The sequence below is a fragment of the Gossypium raimondii genome, chromosome 1 (genome assembly GCF_025698545.1).
Source record: "Gossypium raimondii isolate GPD5lz chromosome 1, ASM2569854v1, whole genome shotgun sequence".
Lineage (NCBI taxonomy): Eukaryota > Viridiplantae > Streptophyta > Magnoliopsida > Malvales > Malvaceae > Gossypium > Gossypium raimondii.
Window position 1 is genome coordinate 625,361 of NC_068565.1, and position 23,435 is coordinate 648,795.

At 31.7% G+C, this 23,435-nt stretch overlaps 5 protein-coding genes across 6 annotated transcripts; 4 read left to right on the forward strand and 1 right to left on the reverse strand.

Annotated features, from left to right (window-relative positions):
• Positions 1–1,036: 1,036 nt before the first annotated feature.
• On the forward strand, positions 1,037–7,014 carry LOC105773407 (uncharacterized). The gene is made up of 6 exons (XM_012595299.2): positions 1,037–1,387; positions 2,468–2,673; positions 3,647–3,932; positions 4,582–4,689; positions 5,195–5,442; positions 6,539–7,014. Exons 1-6 carry the CDS (start codon positions 1,157–1,159, stop codon positions 6,603–6,605), a joined length of 1,146 nt encoding a protein of 381 aa, XP_012450753.1. The 5' UTR covers positions 1,037–1,156; the 3' UTR covers positions 6,606–7,014.
• An 892-nt stretch (positions 7,015–7,906) lies between these two features.
• Positions 7,907–8,534, forward strand: LOC128040010 (uncharacterized). The gene has a single exon (XM_052628991.1). It carries the CDS (start codon positions 7,913–7,915, stop codon positions 8,099–8,101), a length of 189 nt encoding a protein of 62 aa, XP_052484951.1. The 5' UTR covers positions 7,907–7,912; the 3' UTR covers positions 8,102–8,534.
• A 3,599-nt stretch (positions 8,535–12,133) lies between these two features.
• On the forward strand, positions 12,134–15,825 carry LOC105773423 (probable prolyl 4-hydroxylase 9). The gene is made up of 8 exons (XM_012595324.2): positions 12,134–12,455; positions 12,550–12,675; positions 13,724–13,881; positions 14,082–14,184; positions 14,331–14,426; positions 14,770–14,835; positions 14,927–15,043; positions 15,655–15,825. Exons 1-8 carry the CDS (start codon positions 12,345–12,347, stop codon positions 15,739–15,741), a joined length of 864 nt encoding a protein of 287 aa, XP_012450778.1. The 5' UTR covers positions 12,134–12,344; the 3' UTR covers positions 15,742–15,825.
• Positions 15,826–16,254: 429 nt separating this feature from the next.
• Positions 16,255–17,946, reverse strand: LOC105773427 (uncharacterized). 2 transcript variants are annotated; one of them, XM_012595346.2, is made up of 2 exons: positions 17,824–17,946; positions 16,255–17,533 (listed from the first exon to the last, which is right to left on the reverse strand). In XM_012595346.2, exon 2 carries the CDS (start codon positions 17,361–17,363, stop codon positions 16,374–16,376), a length of 990 nt encoding a protein of 329 aa, XP_012450800.1. In that variant the 5' UTR covers positions 17,364–17,533; positions 17,824–17,946; the 3' UTR covers positions 16,255–16,373. The 2 variants fall into 2 exon arrangements, with proteins under 2 accessions (XP_012450800.1, XP_012450791.1); XM_012595337.2 differs by having other exon boundaries at positions 17,694–17,905.
• A 2,496-nt stretch (positions 17,947–20,442) lies between these two features.
• LOC105773439 (40S ribosomal protein S29) lies at positions 20,443–22,396 on the forward strand. Its single transcript, XM_012595358.2, has 3 exons — positions 20,443–20,605; positions 21,391–21,490; positions 22,207–22,396. Exons 1-3 carry the CDS (start codon positions 20,544–20,546, stop codon positions 22,213–22,215), a joined length of 171 nt encoding a protein of 56 aa, XP_012450812.1. The 5' UTR covers positions 20,443–20,543; the 3' UTR covers positions 22,216–22,396.
• The last annotated feature ends 1,039 nt before the right edge of the window (positions 22,397–23,435 follow it).

The window sequence follows — 23,435 nt, forward strand, 5'->3', positions numbered from 1 at the left end:
TACAACAATAGTTTTAACAGCCCAACAACTTAAATAAAAACTTTTGAATAATTCAATGACTAATTTATAATATTTTAAAGTTGGGTGGTTAAAATATAAATTTATTAATAATTTAGTAATTTTAAATATAATTTGTCTTTACAAAATACAGTGGACTCAAAGTGAATATTTAAATGATGAATTCAAAGTTAGATATCCAACTCTATTATATACTCATAACGGATTCGGGCCATCACCTTGGTTTTTGGTCACTTGGATCAAGACGGAGCCTTGGGAGTTAATGCACTAGAACTCAGCTTCTAGTGCAAGAGACAGTTTGGTTCGCCATTTGCAGTCCTTTAACTTGGCTCCATAATAGTTATGGCGCCCTTTTTTCGGTGTCCTGGGCTTTGAAGGGCTTGTTTGTACTAAATATTTTTAAATTATGATTTGGATTTTAAAATATTTGAACTGAATTTTTAATTAATTAAGGGTTAGTTTAAATGGACAGTATTTTATCTGTAGTTAGTGTAAAAATAATAATAACAGTGAAATTATATATTATAACATGATATAAAAAATAAACTAAATACACCGCACTCATCTCCAAACTTACCCTAAATCTTTTCGTTAACTTAATATTAGCTTAGCGTCAAAAATCAGATTACATCTAACATAAGCTATATTTAAAAGAGGTTAATCAAAATTTAAACACTATTTCTTATTGTACAGACACCATAGGTATATCATGTTAAAAAATTATCACTGAAATTTCATTTAAATATATTCATGAGTAAGGTTAAACTTAAGGAATCAATCATCCACAAAATGACACATTTTACTATTTTTAAAAATAATAAATAATTATTTATTTAAATTTTATTATAAGATATAGATTAATATTTTTTTACACTACTAAAATAGTTAATTTTATTTATTTCAAGTTATAGTTAAATTACCCTTTTTTTTTATATATTTTATTGTTTTTAAACAACAAATTTAGCAAATTTAATTAAAAATACTAAATCTAGCAAATTTAATAATACGAAATATAAAAAATTATGAAAAAAAAAGGTCTGAGCGAAAGTAAAAAGAAAGAAAACCAAAAGAACTTTGCGGTGGTAGAAAGGGCGGAAGAGGGCGGAAGAGCAGCGGTGGCCGGCTGTGGAAAAATTAAATGGCCACCCCTCTTTCCTCCCATTTCCCTCTTTCTTTCTTCCCTTCTCAATCACCTTCCTTTGGAAAGCCTTTTCTCTTTTCTTCCTCTATTTCTTTCCCCGCTCTTCGTTTTCTCTCTTACACCAACCTCACGAAGCTCCCTAGAACCTCTCTCCTCGCTTTCTCTTCCAACAATTCCGGTTCTTCTCCTTTCAACGATCCTTCCGGTTCGAATTCTTCTCCCTCTAAGGTACGGTTTTGCAAGTCAGCGAGTCCTTTCTTTTCTTTTATTTTTTTTGTATTTCGAGTGGAATGTTGAGAAATTAGATTTGAATTTGCTGATTTGTTTAGCGGATTGCGTGATGTGGATATAAGTGATCTTTGAAATTTTGTTTTCTTTATGGAAATTGAGATTGCAGCTCGTGGAAGGGAGAACTTTATGTTTAGATTTGATTGAATTGTTTTAGGATTAGTTAAGATTTCATGTTTTGATTGGTTAATGAGAAAATGTAGTCGATGTAATATTGCAATAACTTGAGTTCTTTTTGTATTGTGGTTATAGGTTGATTGTGTAGTTATAGCTAATGTAAATTATATTTTGCTGGTTAGAATAGCAATTTTTCAAGTTATTATGTATATGTATATGTATATGTGTGTGTGTGTGTGTGTGTGTGTATCTTTAAAATGTGAAAAGAATAAAATCCTCATTATGGATTAGAGTTTGGGACAAGGATGTAAACAAGACACTCATGATAGCAAGCTATTGTGATTTGACTTGGAAAAAGAACTTGAATTCGGCAATTGGAGCTATTGAGCTGAATTTGTGAGCCTAGTAAATTGCAAGCCGAATCAAGCTTCTCGAGTTTGAGCATAAATAATTGAATTTGAAGTCTAGTTCTAGCATCAATTTCAGCTCATATTTTGTTAGGTAAACAAGCTTAATCGACCTGAATTGAGTGAGTTCAAGTAACTCAATGTTTGTTCCGAACTAAGCTCAAAGTTCAAACTAGTTCAAACTCAAGCCGAGTTTCGAGGGTTGAATTTTTAGTCAAACTTGAGCTTCTTACAGCTTGAGCTGAACTGGATTAGAGCTGTAGCATCTGAGGCAATTTCTTTCCGTGATTGTACAAGCATTTCTACATGGATATTCTATTAAACTCTACTTGAATTTTGAGCCGTCTTTCTTTTGTGATAAATCTTGGTATTTGCTAGAACCAACATAGATTAGGCAGTGTTTCTTGATAGTTCTCGAATTGATGTATATATTTACTATTTTCAAAGTGGTTTTCTGGTAATGTTTTAAGAAGTAACTTCTAGTGTTTTCTTTCAGAAATCGGTTCTCACCAATCTGATACAGGAGATCGAACCATTGGATATTAGCCTTATCCAAAAAGATGTCCCCCCTTCAACTGTGGATGCAATGAAAAGGACTATTTCGGACATGTTGGGTTTACTTCCATCTGATAGGTTTCAAGTCTTTATCGAGGCATTGTGGGAACCTCTTTCAAAGTTATTGATCTCTTCTATGATGACAGGGTATGTTCTTATTCTGCATGATATGCGCCATTGTAAGAATTATTTATTTACTTCAGTCGATTGCCAACAAGCTGAAACCCAGTCTAATGGCTTTAACTCATGTTACTTGGACCCTTCGTTTTCCCTATAATCTGTATGTCAGATGCCTGTATTAGACAGATTTTGGACATGGGTGTTGGGTATGATTTTCCATTGCAAACACTTTAGAAAAAATGGAGCATACCTGTGTTGAATGCATAACCATTTTACATTATTACCAAGTCTGAGTAACATAGGTTTCAATGCGGTAAAAGTATCATGGAGGCCCCTGTAGTAGGAGTCAGACTACATATTGCCCCTTTTATTCAAAAGATAGACAAATTAGTCCTTGTATATTAGACCGAAGAGTAAACTAGTCCTTTCTATTAAATATTTCATTCATTTCTACTGTTAAAAACTGGTGTGACTAACAAAATAATCAGACAGTTGCATGTGGCGTGCCACGTGTACCTTATGCTGATGTATAAGGACCAGTTTTTTATAGTAAAAATGGTTGAAATTTTTAATAGAAAGACCAGTTCGCTCTTTGATCTAAAGTACATGGATTAATATGCCCATTTTGAGTAGAGGGGACAAAATGCAATCTGACTTCTAGTACAACGGCCTTCATAGTACTGTTTGAATGCTTGTTGGACATATATTAGTTCATTAACCATATTATATTCTCTATTTATACCATCTTTTCCCAAAGAGGTTGACATAATATGAATGAATATTCTTGGGGAGAAAGAGCCAATCTTGAATGCATCTAATCATGCCAAGCATGGCTCAATATATCACTTCTAGGGTTTATATCCTTTCCCTCTCTATATTTCACATTTCCTGCATGTGAATCACTGGAACTTTCATCTTTAATTTCAATACTAGTATCATAAGTTTAAATGTTTGATGTACCACAAGACACGAAAAGTATTTCTTACTTTTTGAATTGCAGTTATACATTGAGGAATGCTGAATATAGGCTTTGCCTTGAACGGAGCCTTGGTTGTGAAGGATGTTTGGGAAAAACTCCGGACAAATGGAACTTTGATTTACAAGAGGTATTGTTGGACAGTACAAAAATAAGTGATTGTTCAGGGAAAGACTATGTGTCATCTGAATTCGAGGAAACCACTGAAGACAAAGTTGAAGACATTGAATTTCAAGGCATAGGTGAAATATCCCCTGAAACTCGTAAATACATACTTCTTTTGCAGTCTCGTCTAACTTCCATGAAAAAGGTATGTTATAGCATTTTGAAGAGCTTCTCATTGTCCTGTTCTTTTATCTCTTTCAATCTATATACCGTTTTAATCAAAATATTGACTGGAGCTGTTATATATAATAGTTTGTATCAGTGTGAAGCACTAACAAGACGCCAGAAAGGCTATAAATAATTACCAGTTGATCTTGTTATGCATTTTAATCTGATTAACTCAATTCATCAATCAACAGAATACATTTCCTTATCTGCGGTAAAAGTACCATAGAGGTCTTTGTATTAGGAGTTGGATTACATTTTGCTCCCTCTACTAAAAAAATGGGCAAATTAGTCCCTGTACATTAGATCAAAGTGCAAACTGATACTTTTGTTAAAAATTCCATTCATTTCTACTGTTAAAAACTGGTCCTTGTATGTCAGAATGAGGTATTGTCGGGTTATTCTATTAGCCACGCCGGTTTTTAACAATAGAATTGCTTGAAAATTTTAACTGAAAGGATCAGTTTGCTATCTAATTTAATATACAGGGACTAATTTATCCATTTTTTGAGTAAAGGGGGTAAATTTGCAATTTCACTCCTAGTATAAGGGCCTTTATGATACTTTTACTCTTTATCTGCAATTTGGTTGAATACATGCTCATAATTCCATATCTTGCTTGATTGAAGGAACTTCGTGAAATCAAGGGGGAAAATGCTGCTTTACAAATGCAACAAATTGCTGGGGAAGAAAAGAACGATTTACTAAACTACTTGAGATCACTACAACCAGATAAGGTTTCCTTCGATTTCAAACGCTTTTTAAAGCAAATTTCTTTATTAGTATCTCATTAATCTGACTCTAAAGTATCAATCTCTTTATGATCAATTCATTGCTTTTTCTTCATTTATATGATGGGAAGACTGTAATAACTAAGATGAGCATTTTCGATGCCATAAATTCGTATCCCAAGTTGTTTTTCAATATCACAAGTTCTCTGCTTATTTCAAATTGCTAGCACATAGCAATCTTACTCCGGCACTTTGTTTTTCTTGGAACTAGTTGTGTCTGACACTCATGTTCGACAAATATCCGGACATAGGAATCAGATGTGATCTTCTAAGAACTTCCTAGATACACGGAAATCTTGGAAGAAATTAGACTTAACTGTGTGAGGCACATATGTATATCCAACACTTACTCGAGTCCAAGTAGCATAGCCATGTACTGATTATTTAGACGTGAACTTCAGTAAAAAATTCAATACTGTTATGGCTAATAAAATTGTAACATAAATTTCAGGTAGCGGAGCTTTCCGAACCAACATCCCCTGAACTGAAAGAAACAATCGACTCTGTCGTCCACAATCTCCTGACCACCCTTTCTCCAAAGATGCATTCAAAGATTCCTCCTTTGTCAGAGAACAATGCAACTGGAACTGTAAATAATATTGAGATTGAAGATTGTACAGAACTTGTTGAGAATACTTCACTTCAGTTACAACCCATTATTTCGTTAACACGAGACTACCTTGCTCGTCTTCTCTTCTGGTTAGTCTATCTCACATCTGCATTTATTTCTCATTGCATATCAACTAAAATTGTAGTCAAACACAGGGGCATAGCTAAAGGGAGCAGGCAGGGTCTTGCCTCCCCCTCCCCCCGGCTGAATGAATTAATTGCTATTTTAGTACCTTCTAAACGTAAATAGTTCAATTTAATCCTTTTTAGCTTGTTTTAAATAGAAAAATTGTAATTTTGGCCTTTCAAAGTTTAAAGTACAATTTAAGTCATTCGAGTTTGAACTCGACTCGAAATTCAGAGCTCGATACTCAATTCGAGCTTGATCGAACATCTATTTTTAAGCTCAAGTTCGGCTTGTGATATAATCGAGCTACTCAAGCTTGATTAAACTCGTTTACTAATTTTTGTATTCAAGTTCTTAGAGTTAATGATATATATTAAGGGCAATAACGTAATTTAATAATATAAAATATGAGAAGCTCGATAAGGCTCTCGAGCTATTCGAATCAAGTATTACTAAGCTCGAATTTGGCTCGTCTGATAGTTACCGAATTGAGTTCTAATATTTTGAGTCAAACTCGAGTAGCTTGCGAGCACCAGTGTCTCATTTACACCCCTAATCCCATCACATAATTCTTAGCTTCGCCCCTAGACTCAAACACTTCCTATGCCTTGCCTACTTGGCTGGAGACTTTAAATGATGGGAATCCTGTCGATCCAATCTGTCTTCCCCGGCCTCCCTAATACACTTGATATGAAATAAACCTTCTGTAAAAACAGATCATATTATGATCCAAGAGTTGTTCTGCATGCAGGGGCGGCCCCCTAAAAAATTGAAAACTTGCACCTTTTTACCCTCTAAAATGTATAAAATTATAAATTAGTAATGTTAAATTGCACTTTGATTCCCAAAAAATTGTAAGATTTTAATTTAGTCCTTTAAAAAATTGTAAAGATATTAGTTAATACAATGATGAAATTGCATTTCAACTCTCATCAAAATTTATAACTTAATTCCAGCCCCGAAAAGATTTTCTTGGCTTTGTCCTTGTTGCGTGTTTAAAACTGTGCCAAAACATTCGATTGAAACTATGTCTTCTGATGTTCATATTTCTTTCTGAAGGTGTATGCTATTGGGACACTACCTTAAAGGTCTCGAGTATCGGATGGAGCTAATCGAACGTGTTTAAAAATGTGCCAAAACATTTGATTGAAACTATGTCTTCTGACGTTCATAGTTCTTTCTGAACGTGTATGCTATTGGGACACTACCTTAAAGGTCTCGAGTATCGGATGGAGCTAATCGAACTTTTATCCTCGACAAGCAAGCCCAAGGACAACGGCATGGTGATGAGCAGGTTATTTAGAGTTGCTCTGATATGAAAGACTACTTTTTTTTTTCCGAAGAAGGCTGGATTTGAACCAAGGTTAGGCCCTTATAATCTCTTGCTGATGGAGTTATTTTTATGCATAAAATGGATACAAATGTTGAGCAAATTGCTAATAACCAAAGTTATTTTGGTACTTCTCAATTGTTTAATTGATCTTAATTAAAATTTAGAGTGTTTAGTATCTACCATTGATTTAAAATTTCTAGTATGGAATTTGACTAGACATGAGGAAGGGTTGGGTTTTTTTGGGCTTTCGATAGAGCTTTCTTGAATTCGGGTTGGTTTGAACCGGTTTAAATTAATATTTAATATTTTTTTAAAATAATTATATCATATTACTTTATATTATATTTTGTTTTATGTTTTATGTTTTAATATTTTTTTTGGTTTAATTGCACCGTACAACCTCAAATTATTTGTTTAAATTCTAAATTTATTTTTAAACTTTAGAAGTGTTCTAATTGAGCCTTCAAAGTATTAATATAGTTTCCATCAGGTCTTTTTGTCAAGTCAAAGCGAGGGCCTAAAATGATTATTGTTTGTTAGTTCCCTCATAAAATTTTAAGTTAATATATGGTCATATTATAGTTTGATCCCCTCCCCAAAATGATAGAATTTAGATTTAATCTTATGAAAATTATAAATATATAAGCCAATAAAATAGTGAAATTGTATTTTAGTTCTCATAAAAATATATTACTTAATTTTGATCTCTAAATTTATTTTTGGCTTCGCCAGTTGTCTCACTATTACCTTTGATATTACATGTTACAGAAAAGAAAAGTAGTGTTGATAATTTTGTCGACACGTCAAGTTCAAGTCTTTCATGCATGCAGTAGGTAGACGTGTTTACAATTTAATTCATGTATTTTAAAATGCTTTGGCTAGATTTGAGGTGCATCTAAACCGATGGTATTTTTTTTTCTCAATATAATATTTAAAATTAACATAGCTGTGTATATATATATATATATATATATATATATATTATCTATTATTTCAGCCAAGGCCAAAATATTTATTCAACATCCTTTCAATACCTAATTCTTAAAGTTTAGTACTCACATATTTGCATGTGAATAGTGATGATCACTCGAAAAATATTCATGCTCAGACGGTTCCAGTTTATCGACACCCTCAACGTTCCGGAGCCAATATGTCTGATTCAACGATGCTGCTCCCTCCGGAACATCTTTCATTACCCATTCATGGCCTTCAGGAAAATATATCCCGCTCTTTGGATGTGGAACCCAGCACCACGAATCTTTTATATCGTTGCTGCTGTTACTGTTTGACGATGACTTTCTCGACTTTTCGATAGTTTCCCTACCGGCACCAGCGATTTTGCTTATCGGTCGCTCAAATGATCGCTTAGCTTCCCTGCCACAAATTCTCATATTTATATAAAATAAAATAAAAGGAAAATTAATATATATATAATTAAAGTTACCTAAGCATTAAAATCTTAGTTTTGGCGACGGCAAATCTTCCCATAAAATATATGAAAGAAATTTTGATCGTACTATTTTATATATAATATAAAGCTTAAATTTGAGAAAATTATTGTACTTAAGGTGTAAGTAAATTAAGGAGAGTTTCGTTGATTTTTATAATGCTTGAAAGTGCAAATGCTGCAAGAATATGTTCGATGGTACAAATGAGGAACGTTTAATTTTGGAGGCACTTTATAAATGGTGAAGTCAAAAGTTAATATTTTCATTTTAGGAGTGTCGGATGCACTTTTGGTGTTGCCGCTAAAATAATTTCTGTTAAAACGAAGCATGGTTTATATTAGATCCTAGATAGGGATGAAGGCAAGAAAAGAAATTAGAAACCAAAATTGAATTATAAAATATTTAAATATAAAATGTCATTTATTATTATACTAATTCCTAATTTTATAAAATTTCAAAGGATCTTGGAAATAATTTTATCATTTTGGAGAAAATAAAATTGAAATTAATAACCGAAATCAAAATCAGTAGTCAATAGGTTTTTATTTTGGATAAACCAATTCATTTAAATGGATTTTGAATATTTAAAAAGTATCTCAGTATTCAATAAATATAAAATATAGTAAATAATTAACAAAATATGTATTTTTGTATGGTATTGTTTTTTAATATAAAAGGAAATTACTTAAATGTACTCTTCAATTTAAAAACAAAATTATATATTGAATAAATTTTCAGGGTGCATGTCACGATTATTTTATTAGTCCCAATTCCCAAATAAACTAAAATATAAATACAAACTATAAATTAATAGTGTCTATAGGTTAGGTCGAGGCACAATTTTAAAATTTTTCTAGGCTTAGGTCTAAACTCGGCTTAACCTACTAAAAAGTCATATTATTATTTAGAAAATAATAATTTTTTATAATTAAATCTAAAATAAAATATTTATAAAAAATTTATTTAAATTTGGGTAAGATCAAATTGATTCGTAGATAACAACTTTTATTTAAACTCGACCCAAGTCGAATTGAGCCAATCGGACTAAACAAGCTACCAGATAAATCAACAAGTGATCAAAATTTTAAATACAAACAAATAAATCTATAGAAGGAATTTTGTTGTTGAAATTGAGTGTAGGTGAGCATTGAGAATTTAATTAAGACACCCATTGAGCAATTTGAATAAATTGATAAAAAGTTTTATATTCCTATTAAATTTGATAATTAAGTTCATTTTGGTATTTTTTATTTTTTTTAGTTTACGTTAGTTTTTGAATTTGACAAGTAGATCTGTTTTGGTCCTTGAATTAGAATTTTGTGAATATTTGATGATACGATCAGTGTTACTGGAGCAAGATTGGATTGGATGGATCGAGAATTGATTGATATAATGATTTAGACAAAAAGGTTGAACCAATTAACTTGAAAACTACTTAAAGTTGGTAAAAATCGAAAATCAAGACAAAAATCGGCAATTGAATAGGTTGAATCAGTTTAATATTTTTTTATTTTTAATTTTTTAAAATTTTAATTATTTATTTAATTATTGATGGTCCAACAGTCGAATTGACCGGATTGGTTGAATCGGAAACAGGTGGCCTAATAGTTTCAACTACTGGTCTGGTTATTAAAGCATTAAATGTGAAACTCTGAGATTGTACCACATCATCACCTATAAAATTATATAATTTTTTATTTTCAAGTGATGATGTGGCTCAATCTCAAAGTGCCATGTCATCAAACTTTTATAATTTTCAAGTTTAGGGATCAAAATCAATCTTGTTGCAAAGTTTAAATACCAAAGTGAAAAAAAAAATAGTACATGTATTAAAATGACCCTAGTTATCAAGTTTAGCGGCCAAAATTATATTACCCCTTCTTTAAATAAAGTTTCGAGTATAATTTTGTGAATAAAGAAAACAAAATGAAAATATTTTATTTTCATTTAAAAGCCCGATCCAATTTAATTTCGAATCTAATTGAAGTCTAATGTGACTATCGAATATAAAAAAATAGAGAGAAAAAAAAGAGTGGTTATAAAAACATATACTAAAATATGATTGCGGAGAAAAATACCACCATCGGATTCTCATAGCATAAAAATAATTAATAGCAAATCAAAAGAAAAAAGGTGGGTTAATAATTTTGATGCTTTCTTTGTTTGTTTAGGTCAATTAAGGACATTCGAATATTGGCCATATTTTCTCTTCTTTTTTTGGTGAAATTCTCGTAGAGGTCCTTGTACTAGAAGTTAAATTGTATTTTGTTCCTTATTCAGGAAATGAGCAAATTAGTCCCTTCACATTTAATCAAAGAGCAAATTGATCCTTTCGTTAAAAATTTCATTAATTTCCACTGTTAAAAATTGGTCCTTATACATCAGGATGAGGTAGATGCGGTACGCCACATGTCACTATCTAGTTATTTCGTTAACCACGTCGGTTTTTAACAATACGAATAGATGAAATTTTTAATAGAAATGATTGATTTTGCTATTTGATTTAACATACATGTATTAATTTGCCTATTTTTTTGAGTAAAAGAGTAAACTACAATTTGACTTTAATACAGGGACCTTTATGTACTTTTACCCTCTTTTTTTTTTTTTATAAAAACAAACATTTTAGAGAAATTCAGAAATTGATGTGACAATGGGGTGAAAAGAGGTGAACGGTTCATGGTTTTAGCATGAATTCCCTTTCTTTTTTGTATGTTTAAAAATGGTTAAAATTTTCTATTAGTCCCTGTATTACTACGTAAGTTGTTAATTTTCCTTACACTTTAATTTGATCATTTTAGTCTTTCTATTTTTGAATTTTGAAAATTCGGTACTTGTTAGTGGTGTTCATAGGCCGAGCTTAAGTTTATATTTTCAACTCCGAGCAGGTCTGAATTGTTTTACTATCTAGAAATAAAAATAAAATAAAAAATACATTAATATTTATGTATTGTTGTAATTAATTTTATATAAAGTAATTTTACTATTTTTTTAAATAGTAAAACGAGCTATTTGAACAAACCGGTTTAGACTTGAGCTTGATTTAAAAAATAAAAAATAATTAGACCTTGACTTAACTTGACCTATGAACACCTTAATGTAGGTGTAGCCTTCCGAGAGTAGAGGTTGGAGGGCTAAGGCCCATTGGGCTTGTTTCTTGGTCGGTCACTCTCCATCCCTTATTTTTTCCACTTTATTCGATAAAATAAATTGTTGTTGATCCTTTGATCGTGACTTAGTTCCAAAAAAAAACTTTCAATTCCAAATCCAAGCCGGAGCACAACTTGTCCAAATGACACGTGTTACTATTAAAAGTAATAAAAAAATATTTTTTATTTAAACTTAATTATAAAATATATAAAATACTAATATAAGTTTGTTTTCTTTTCTATATTATTTCTAACCAGCAAAACAATTTTAGCTTAAAGTTAAAGTGAGTCAAATCAAGTGACAAAATTGTTTGAATTAGACGGACTAGTTAGATATAGAACCAATTAAGGGATCGGTCCAGAAAAAAGTATTGATTGATTGGTCTGAGAATCGATATGAACGGATTGAATCAAGTAAAAAATCAGTTGAACTAAAAATTAATACTTTTAAGATTTATGATATTTTGTAATAATTATTTAATCGAATCGGATAGATAAGGCCATTGAATGGATTGACTCAAAATTAGTATAAACTAACTGAACTATATAAAAACTGGTTGAATTATGATTTTTAATATTTTAACTATTTTTATTAATCTTTTAGTAATTTATTTAATTGAGCTACACGAATTAAGCCAATTAATAAATTGATATTCTAACCTTAATCCCAAAGGGAAAGTCGGGCAAAAGTCAAAGAATTTAGTGGATTGCATTAGTAAATCCACTGATTCAAAAGTAAAAAAACAAAGAAAAGAAAACAAAGTCCCCCCTCCCGCCATTGACGCGTTTGTTCATTCTTCTTAAGCAATAAGAAACTGCAGACTATACAAATTTTAAAAAAATAATAATTAAGAAAAAAAAACCCATTATTGTAACTGTGAAGAAGAACAGAGAGCCAAAAAAATTGAAAAAGAAAAAAGAGAAAGGATCCATAAATGAAAGGGAAATCGAAGGGCTCGAAGAGAAAGCTAGGGTTAGCAACTACCCTTTTCTTATGTTCACTTGCTTTCTTAGCTGGTTTGTTCACTTCAACTTTTTTCTCTCAGGTAAACTTATAAAGCATGAATGTTTCTTCATTTTGAAATGGTTTTTTGAAATGGGTTTAGCGGTTAATTCGTTGGGTTTTTTTTTTTTTTTTAGGATGTGCCGATTATTAAACCCAGGCTGAGAAAGGTTGAAGTGGTGCATGTTGAAGGTGATAAGTATCGTGATTTGATGCCTGTTGGAGAGACTGGGGAAAGTTCGATTGATTCTATCCATTTTCAGGTCACTTTTGAATTTTGGTTTCCTGGTTTTGTTCATTGGATTTTGAATGATGAATTTGATTCTAAATGCTTTTGATTTAGTTGTTTATTTGATTAACTTTTATTTTTTGGTAATTGATAGTATCACTTAAATTATTAAAATTTTTAAGTTGTTTCATAAAATTATGTGGGATAAGAGCTATGATTGAAAAACGGAAAAATCGAAAATCTGATCTTTGGTAAAAAGCCAGAAAATGAGAGGATACATATGCAAATAAATTGTTGATACAAGGAGATTGTGGAGGTTCGTGATGGTCTACTTGGAGGGCGGAGAGTCTTAGAGAGTGTGTCTTGGCCTCCTATCCTAATGTCCGTAGGCTTTTAAGGGGTTACCTCTGGTCATTCCCAAAGTGCCACATGTAGCCCATATATTGGTTTTGGACTCCTTGGGGATTTATCTGACCTATGAATGCTCTGTTGTCATAGATATGGGTCGTCATGTCAGGACAATGGTATATGTGGCGTATCCATGTCAGGGATGTGGTCTTGATGGTAGGGGTCATGAGGTCTTGAGTTCATAGGTGTCTTTAACCTGCAAGGTGATTCTTCTTAGTCAAGGACATGGACCTGATAGGTGGGCTTGCGGGGTATGGGTATGACACAAATGTTTAGGATTAATGGCTATGAGTAGCAATATTCAAGTTAGTTTGTATTTCAAAGCTATGTTAGCAGAGCTCTTCCTTTTCTCTAAAATATCCATATCTGACTCGTATTCGAACATGCATATGAGACTGAGAGTATTATCCCACAAAATATATAGAAAAGCTTAGAAAATTTGAGCATGCACGTGTTGGTACTTACCTATACTGAAATTCGACCCCAAGTCCAAGTAATATAGGTCACGAGGTAGTATATGTTGAGGCTTGTTTAACCTGAAACTAAAACTGGAGTTTTCGAATATCAAAGGAAAGCAGTAATGGAAAAGAATAAAGATTTTATGTACAAATGTTGTACAGAAAACTGCCCTGTCTGTAGACTAACTTACTTTGATTGCTTCTCTTTAAGTGCAGGTTTTAAGTTGGAAACCGCGAGCTTACTATTTTCCCGACTTTGCAACTGCAGAACAATGCGAACATATAATTGGAATGGCGAAATTGAACCTTAAACCATCTACTTTGGCTTTGCGCAAGGGAGAAACCGAAGAAAACACTAAAGGAACTAGAACAAGGTAGAGTGCCCCTTTTAAGATGCTTTACTCTCATTTCTTTTCGTTTTTGAGTTCAATGGTAAATCATAAATTGATAATGTTATTAACTGGTTCCGAGTTAGCATTGAGGCTGGATAGTATTTTACCCCCGTGCTAGTGAGTGTTTTGAATTGGTGAATGCTGATAACTCTGTCTTGAACTTGTACTTTGCTTGGACACAGTTCGGGAACGTTTATTAGTGCATCCGAGGATGAATCCGGAACCTTGGACTTGATCGAGAAAAAAATTGCAAAGGTTACAAGCATTCCACAGAGTCATGGAGAGGTACATCTTTTGTTGATTTAAGATTTTCCCGATTGATATAGAACCTATAAGCCACAAAAAGTCTCATGGCATATTTTCTATCAAAACCAAAAATCTTTCTTTACATTACTTTTGAATTGTTGAATCGAAATTTGTACACATTGCAGGCATTTAATGTTTTGCGGTATGAGATCGGACAGAAGTATGATTCTCATTACGATGCATTCAATCCATCCGAATATGGTCCACAATCGAGCCAAAGGGTACGGTCATACACGCGAACTTCACCAATACTTTTCTGTCTGCATTTAAGTTGATAGTGTAAATGCAATAGTTGGATAGAGAATGTAGTTTATATTTGTTACGGTATACAAGTTACGAGTTCACTTATCATTAGACGATCGGTAAATCCTTTTGTTACTAAACAATCCATTAAAGTTCGTTCTTCAAAGGTTTCATTTTGTTATCAAGTTAGTACTGGATCCATCTCATATGATAAGTTCTGTTGTTATCACGTTTTGGTAATTGTAACCGAGCTATTGTATGAATGTTGATGCTGAAGAACTAAAACACCATGCTTAATTAGCAATGAACCTTCTCTCACAGGTTGCGTCATTCTTGCTATATTTATCCGATGTAGAAGAAGGCGGAGAAACAATGTTCCCATTCGAGGTAGACATTGGAGATACTAACTTGCTTTAACTCTCCTTTGATTAAGCATTTACGCCAAGTTTCAGTACTGACCATGTTATTTTGGTTGCAGAATGGCATGAGTGTCAAAGGCTATGACTACAGACAATGTGTCGGTTTAAAAGTAAAGCCTCAAAGAGGGGACGGACTTTTGTTCTATTCGCTGTTTTTGAACAGCACCATCGATCCGGTAATTTTCATGCATGCTATTCGTTAACAAATGCTGAGGCTTTACTATAGCTGTTATATAACACACCAAAAAGTAGTATTGTTCTAGTTTCTTCATATAGGGTCATGCAGTTGGTGGGTTCAGTTTAGAAAACTTGATTGATTGTCAAAGAGAAACTGATAGACTTTAGTTTCATAACCAAAAATAACTGAACTGATTTAGCTCGACTGGTTCAGTTGGTTATCTCTTTATTTCGGTTAATTGGGCAAACTACACCCAAGGTCGCTAGACTATTAGTTTGGGTCACTAGACTATTAGTAAGTTTACGTTTTGGTCGCTTCTTTAAAAGGTTACAAAATGGTTAATGAGCTATTCAAAAGGTTGTAAATTATCCTTTATTAATTATCCTTTAGGTGTAAATTATCCTTTATTAATTTTATTATAAGTCGGGTTCAACCAGTTGGTTGGGTTACTAAACAAATTGCAAATTGATCTATTTAACTTACCGAACCGATGGTTTGGGTTTAGATTGAAACTGGCCTAGCCGACTCCGGTTCAACCAGGTAAGTTGAATATGACACTATGTTGCAGGTTAGAGCTAAATCCTAACTTCGTTTCAATATTATTTGCAGACATCACTTCATGGAAGCTGTCCAGTGATCAAAGGTGAGAAATGGGTTGCTACAAAGTGGATTAGAGACCAACAACAATTTGATTAATAGAATGTAAACTTTAATTTTTCTTTAAAAAATCATTATAAACCTCTGCTTTTGGAAATGATTAATAATTTTTTGTGAGTTCAACTTCATGCCCATTTTTATCTTTTTCTTCTTTTTAATATTTTCAAAAACCCTATGCTTGTTCAATACATCCAACATAAATAGAGAAATGTATAAAGTATATATCAACCAAAGAATGGTAAAAAGACCGAATTGATTGGATCAAAATTAGTTAGAATATCAATTTAAACATTGAAATCTTCTAAACAAATTGACAATTGAACTAATTATATATATATATATATATATATTTATGAATTTTAATTAATTTGATTGATTCAACCACCTTTTCGGGTTTAAAGCTAGGACAACTTCCATTTGAAATTAAAATTATAAAAATCAAAACTAAATATTAAAAAATTGATTAAATCGAAAATGATACATCGAAACTCATTCTATCAATATGTAATGATACTATAATCACCGACTTTCTTCAAAATTAAGGAAAAGAAGAAAAACAAACTAAATCATATTCTATATATTTCATTGTAAATATGAAAGTCATAAATGATAATTTTCTATGCTACTATATTGTTGGTGAATGTTTTAACCAAGTGTTTCTTTTTTCTCCCTCAATCTTCCAAAGAACTAAGGCTAATTTTCTCAAGTTGCATAGGCCAATCTTCTCCGAGTACCCGCGGATTTAGTTCCATTGCAGCACGAAAATCCATCGTTGATACATAAAACGATCTTTCTCCTGCTCGTTGCGAGCAATTTCGACTTCGAGACCTTAGGCCGGCTAGTCTTACAGAGGGTTCGATCAATCTTTTCAAGTATGCATCCAAGCCATTATTCAATAGGTTAACACAATCCACCGGGACGTTAATTCCCTCGGTTTCCAACTTCTTTTGTAAACGATTTATTAACGATCTCGTATCTGGTAGCTCGCCTTTCGTTTGACAAGTCTCAGGGCGGTAACTCGGAAGAGATTTACGAGCTCCGCTGAAATTTATGGAGATGCCAAGTGGAGCTGTTACGGGGCTTCTACTTTGCACACCGGGGCTTCCAGCCACCTGCTCGACCTCTTCCCCGTCTTCTACGGATGCAACATCAGGTGGAGGCCTGCTCCCAAGTGAAAGTAACTCGGTTGCACTCTGGTCTTGTGCCTTGGAAATGGACTCTTCAGGTACAATACTTTGTGTCTTTCCCAATGGACCTAGTGGACTAGGACGGTCTCGAAACTTACGATCCCGACTAACAGGGGACCGACCTTTACGAGGGGAAGGAGGAAATGCGTCCCCGTAAAGCGATTGAAGACAATTCCGTTGATAACCATTTCCGACTTGAAGGTTACTTCCTACTTTCCGTATTGTTTTTGAAGGCGGAAGTTTAGATACACAAGCATTCTTGATAATGGATCGAATAAGCCTGTTGTGAAGCGGAATACTTTCCCTACCGATGATCTTAACGCAAGATTTATCGAATTCGGACTTTCCGATCTTCAAACCAAACAACTTTCTGAGCTGATCAAAGTATTTTTCAGCTCTTTGATGCCCAATTTTTCTTACAATAAGAGATTTTAGCTCTAAGGTATCGATCCGAACATGATCTTGGTTGACCATTATCTTCAAATCCAAAATTTCCCCCAATTTCACTCAAGAAAATACCATCAAATGAACCAAAAATGGTACTAATTGCATCAAAATCTTCAACTTTCAATCAAAAACCCAGATGAAAAAATCATAGATTCCTCAAACCCTAAAATCCCAATCCCAAAAACCCTAATTTCCACCTGCAAATCACCATAATCCAACAACATACAGAAATTCAGCTCAAAAGAAGCGAAATTCAAAACCCAAATAATCAATAATTGCTTAAAGTTACGACTTAAAAACCAATACAAAGACCAAAGAAAAGGGTAATTTTTTTGGGGGGGGGGATCAAAGAATTACCGAGAGACAATCGAAAGCAATCGCACAAAATTCAAAGAATCGAAGCGATTATAACGAAAATCAATCGATACCCATTTGAGATTTCGATGACAATCGAAAACCCAAAGGTTCGAATTGAGAATCGACGTACCAAAACTCGATCGATGCAGGTGTGTTCTATTTGGCTCTGAACTTTCCGAGTCTTCTTTTTATTTATTTATTTATTTGGTTTTTTTTTTTTGAAAGAATTTATTTGGGCTATAGTGTTTGGTGATCGGTTCTTTTTATGTTTTGTTCATGTATTATGGTATTAATGTGAATAAATGATAGCCAAACAGGGCTTTAAACATATGAAGGCTAGATAATATACTTATGACAGAACTAGTGTGCTTTTCAAAGCTTGCTATGTGTAACTTTGTTAGGGGCTGTTTGTTTGCACTTTTTTACTTAATTTGTTATTGCAATTTTTTCTAAAAGACTTGATCATATTAAATTAATCTCCCATATTAAATAAATTAATTTAAATTTTGTGCTATTTTAATTAGTAAATGTAAAATTATATTTTAATCTCCTAAAATGATAAAATTTTAATTTAATCATTTAAAATTACATTTTACTATCGTAAAATTACAATTTAATTTCATTTCTAAAAAGTTTTCGACTTTGCCCTTATTGATAGTTTTAAAATTTCTTTTTGGAATTGAACTTGAAAAATAAATTTCAATAAATTTTTTGTATAATGGACGCTATTTTATTATAATTTAAATTCATTTGATTCTTTTTAATAGCATGAGATTAAATTCGATCCGTTGATCGATGTTGATCAGCGTTGACCGACTATTTATCAACGTTGACCATCCACGTGACTCTATTAGAATGCGTCACGCCATCTTTCTTTTTTCTTTTTTGAATATTATATAAATTATTGTTTAACAATATAAAAATCAAATATAATATATAAATAATTCAAATTTTAAAAAAATTAAAAATGCATAATATTCTAAAATATATAAATATAAATTTTAAAATTGAATTATATGAAAATTGAAAATTTTAAAGAATTAGATAAAATTAAAATTTTTAAAATAAAAATATATAAATATGAATTTAAAAATCAAAATATTATATAAAAATTGAAAATTTTTCATAAATTTTACTTTTTTTCAAAACTCTAAATTCTAAAAATTAAAAAGTAATATAGATATATTTTGAAAAATAAAAAAAACTCTAAAGTTTTTGAAAAAAATTATGAAAACTTTTCAATTTTTATATAATATTTTTTTAAATTTATATATTTTAAAATTTTCAGTTTTTATATAATATTTTAGTTTTTATATAATTTTAAAAATTCAATTTTATTAAATATTTTATATAACTTTATCTTTATATATCTTATAATTTTTATTTTAATTTTTTGAAATTATTTATATATTATATATTATTTTATAGATTTTAAACAATATATTATATATGATATTAAAAAACAAAATAAAAGGGTGATATGGCATGTTCTAATAATGTCACATGAACGATCAAAATTTATCAAGCCAATTAACGGTGGGTCAATGTTTTTATTTTAAATAAATATAAGTGTCACGTAACAACCATGTGGCAACTTTTTTTTTTCAACATGATTACCAAAAAATATAGCTGAACCGGGTAACGAAATGTTAGTTAAGTACTAATCTAAGACAATAAAAATTTAGGTACTAAAATGAGAAAATATGTATAATTTGAGGGTCAAATTTAGCATTCAACCTTAGTTTTATGGGAAAAAAAAGGGTAAACTCAAAAGTAGTCACTTTTGTTTACCTCAGATTACATATTAGTCACTTATGTTTGAAATGTTAAGTTTTAGTCACTTACGTTATCGTTTTGTTACGAAGTGGTCACTCTACCGTTAAACTCCGTTACCTCCCTAACAACAGTCCTACATGACAGTCCAAATGAGTTTTAAATGCCAACTTGGATGTCCAGTTGCTGGGATGAAAATAAGTTTTTAATTAAATAAATTAATTTGGATTGTCACGTACGACATCTAAGTTAGCATTTAAAACCCATTTGGACCGCCACACAGGACCGCCGTTAGAGAGGTAACGGAGCTTAACGGTAGAATGACTACTTCGTAACAAAATAATAACGTAAGTGACTAAAACGTAACATTTCAAACATAAGTGATTAAAATATAATTTGAGACAAACAAAATTGACTATTTTTGTAGTTTACCCCCCAAAAAAACCTTAAGTTAATGCACATTACTACTCTTATTTTTATTTATTTATGGGCAAAATATACATTATTAGTATCTGAACTTAGCTTTGAAGTTTAAATTGGTACTTAAGTTTTTTTACTAATTAGGTACCTAAACTTAGCCTCAAGGTTCAATTTGACACCTGATTTTTTTTATCCAATTAGATACCTAAGCTTGGCTTTTTTGTTCAAATTAGTACTTGAACTTGGCTTCATAGTTCAAATTTGTTCAAATAAGTCATTAACTGTAAGTACTAAATTGAACAAAGAAACTAAGTTCAAGTACCAATTTGAACCAAACCGATTTCAGGTACCAATTGAAGCATTGAAACCAAATCCTACATTAATTAGCAAATTAATATTATAACTTAATCTGCCAATTGAGTATAGTTCAATGCAGGAGTAAAAAGATTTGGAGCATATTTAAAGTAGAAAGAACTAAATCTAAAATTCTGTAAAAGTACGTGTGCTAACAGCACATTTTGACCCAAAAAATTATACATTTGACCCCGCCATATAAATACTCTAATTTCCCCAGTGGACCAAACTCCACTGTCGAAATCTAGGGTTTTAAATTTTGCCTTCTTTCAGAGCTTCCATTGACGAGCAGCTAAATCAACAATGGGTCACTCTAACGTATGGAACTCTCACCCGAAAACCTACGGCCCTGGATCTCGCGCCTGGTAATTGTTTCCTTCTCTTTAATTCTTATTTAGTTTCGAGAAATTGCCTTTATTATTATTAAACCTTTTTAAGTCTTAATTAATCTTTGTGCAAGATGTTAATCTTTTAGCATATAAATGCGTAGAAAAATGCAAACGGAAGTTCGGTTTGTTGAAATTTTTTAGTGTCTGCATCGTACGAATTAGAATGTTAATTGTTTGCCTCTTAAGAGATTTAACAATGTTACTTGGATTTGGGTGTGAAGGAATGTGTATGAGATGGATATGGTTAGATTTTCAAATTTTTTCCATGTATTTGGATGATTTTAACAAAAACTGAGTAGTTGGAGCTAGGGGTGTAAATGAGATATTGGTGTTCGCAAGCTATTCGATTTCAACTAAAAAAACTCGAATTTGATTTGGTAATATCGAGCTGAGCTTGAGCTATTAATCAAGCTGAATTTGTAAGCTCGAGCTTGAATACAAACAAGCTTAATTGAGCTTGATCTTGAGTACAAAAAATAATAAACAAGCTCGAGCTGAGTATGGGTCTCAAATTTTGAGTTGAGCTCGAGCTTGCCACTATTTAGATTTGGCTTGGCTTGATTACACCCTTAGTTGAAGCAGCATATGTTTTAATGACATCAAATTTGCTTAAATTTGGAGTACCATGAATTGTTTTAGTGTAGGATGTAGAAGTATTCTGCAATGATCCATTGTAAAATTGGGTTTTGTGTCTTTGGATGATCTTTTTGGTTTACGACGACTTAGAATTTTGTTTTTCTTTGTTTTTTTTGTTTATATAGCCGTGTGTGCGGCAACCCCCATGCCATTATTAGGAAGTATGGGCTCATGTGTTGCAGACAGTGCTTCCGTAGCAATGCCAAGGAAATCGGATTCATCAAGGTAAATAAAACTAATATTGTTGCCCGTTACTCTTTTGATCACTTTGGTTAAGTGCATACAACATGTTCTAGGCGTTAGAACTCTTATATTACTTGTAGTGCTAAGCCAAAAAGAAGTGCTAACTTAAGTGAAGAAAGGCGCGATATGGACTTGTTTTTATGTGCGTCTATGTATGTGTGTATATAGAATAATCTTAAGTATATAACCATGATAATGAGCTTGCAAAGTGGTCCAAATTTTTCCAAACATCCAAAATATTTATTTTATTTTTTGCTAGCCAAGATGCATGATTTCCTTATGGTCCCATGTTTATTGTTGGATAATTTAGAAAACTTCAAGCAGACGGGTTATTTGTGCATCTATCGTCTTAGGAAAAAAAAGGGGTGTTCAAGGGCAACTAGGTGTGTGCCTAATTGAATGCATCTTGCCCGAAAGGGTTTAAGGCACTTTTGTTGTTTGATGTTAAGCTGCAACGGCTTAAGAACACTTCTTATCTGCTCCGATTGTCTTAGAAAAAAGGGTGTTCAATGGCAACTCGGTGTGTGCCTAATCGAATCCATCTTGCCCAAAAGGGTCTAAGGCGCTTTTGTTGTTTGATGTTAAGCCGCAATGGCTTGCTAACACTGCTCCGATGGTCAATGTTATCTTGATGTTATATGTTTTTCGGGCAAGTAATTTCTTAACTTCCTGTTGTTTCATGTTTTTAAATCTTGCAGTACCGCTGAAGAATTTATATGGTCTGAATTAGGAAGGACTTTGTTTAAGCACGAATCATTGGTGTGGAGTTTTCTAATTTATCGGTACTAGAAGACAACGTTTTGGTTTTTGGTTAATTTAGTATGAACTTGAACTAAAAATACTTTCTCCTTTCTCAATCAAGTAATCATATTGTTAACTTTCTTTGCAGTGTGATGGTCCTGTTAATTTTTTGGCGTTTCATGTTATTTTATTTTGGGTTAAAATAAGCTACAAGTCCCTGTACTCTTCACAAATTTAGAATCTAGGCACTGTATTTTTATTTTCGAGAATCTAATACCTCTACTTTTTAGATTTGGAAATGCAGGTGTACCAGAATTTTGAAATTTGAAAAGGATTAAATTCCTAAAAGTAAATATATAGGGACCAAATTTTAAATTTATGAAGAGTACAAGGATTTATGGGATATTTTAACCTTTATTCTGATGTTAGACCTGTTAATTTTGGTCCGAAATTAGAAAACTTGAGTTGATCATCTTAAATTAGATCCAATTTTGATTTGATTGTTAAAAGTCAACAATGAATGAACAAAATTTCAAATGACTGGACTCTTAATTTTAGAAATGAAAACAATAGAATTAAATATTTAAAGGAGTTGAAATGTAGAGATGAACAGAAATCAAAAGGACATTGTATCCTATGTTAATTCCAATTATTTTCATAAAATATTTCCATTTTTTAAGCTTTGCTTCCAATAATCACAAATCCGTTTTTCTGTCTTATCTTTTCTTAATGAATCTGAAGTTTGTTACATTTTCTTCGAAAAATTAAGAGATAAAATTTCATTAATTTATATATTTTTAATTTAATTCTTGAATTTTTTATCCACATTAATTCTAAATTCTTAATCTGGTTTTGAATTTAGATTTGATTAAGATATAATAACAGGAGATTCGAGATTATGTTATGTTATTTTATTATTTTAAAAAAAGTTGTAAAAGCTTTTCAAAATAACCTACTATCTTGTAATCTCAATGAAAAAAGATTCAGTTAGAATAATTTAAAATTCATTGATAAATAATATTTAGTTTTTGAAGTTGAAAACTTTTCACTTTAGTCCTCAATTTTTTTCCACATTAATCTTGAAATTGGTTATTTTTCAAATTGGTCTCGATTTTGGACTATAACAAGATATGATAATGCGGCATTCTAAGATTGTTTCATATCATTATTAATTTAAAATATATAT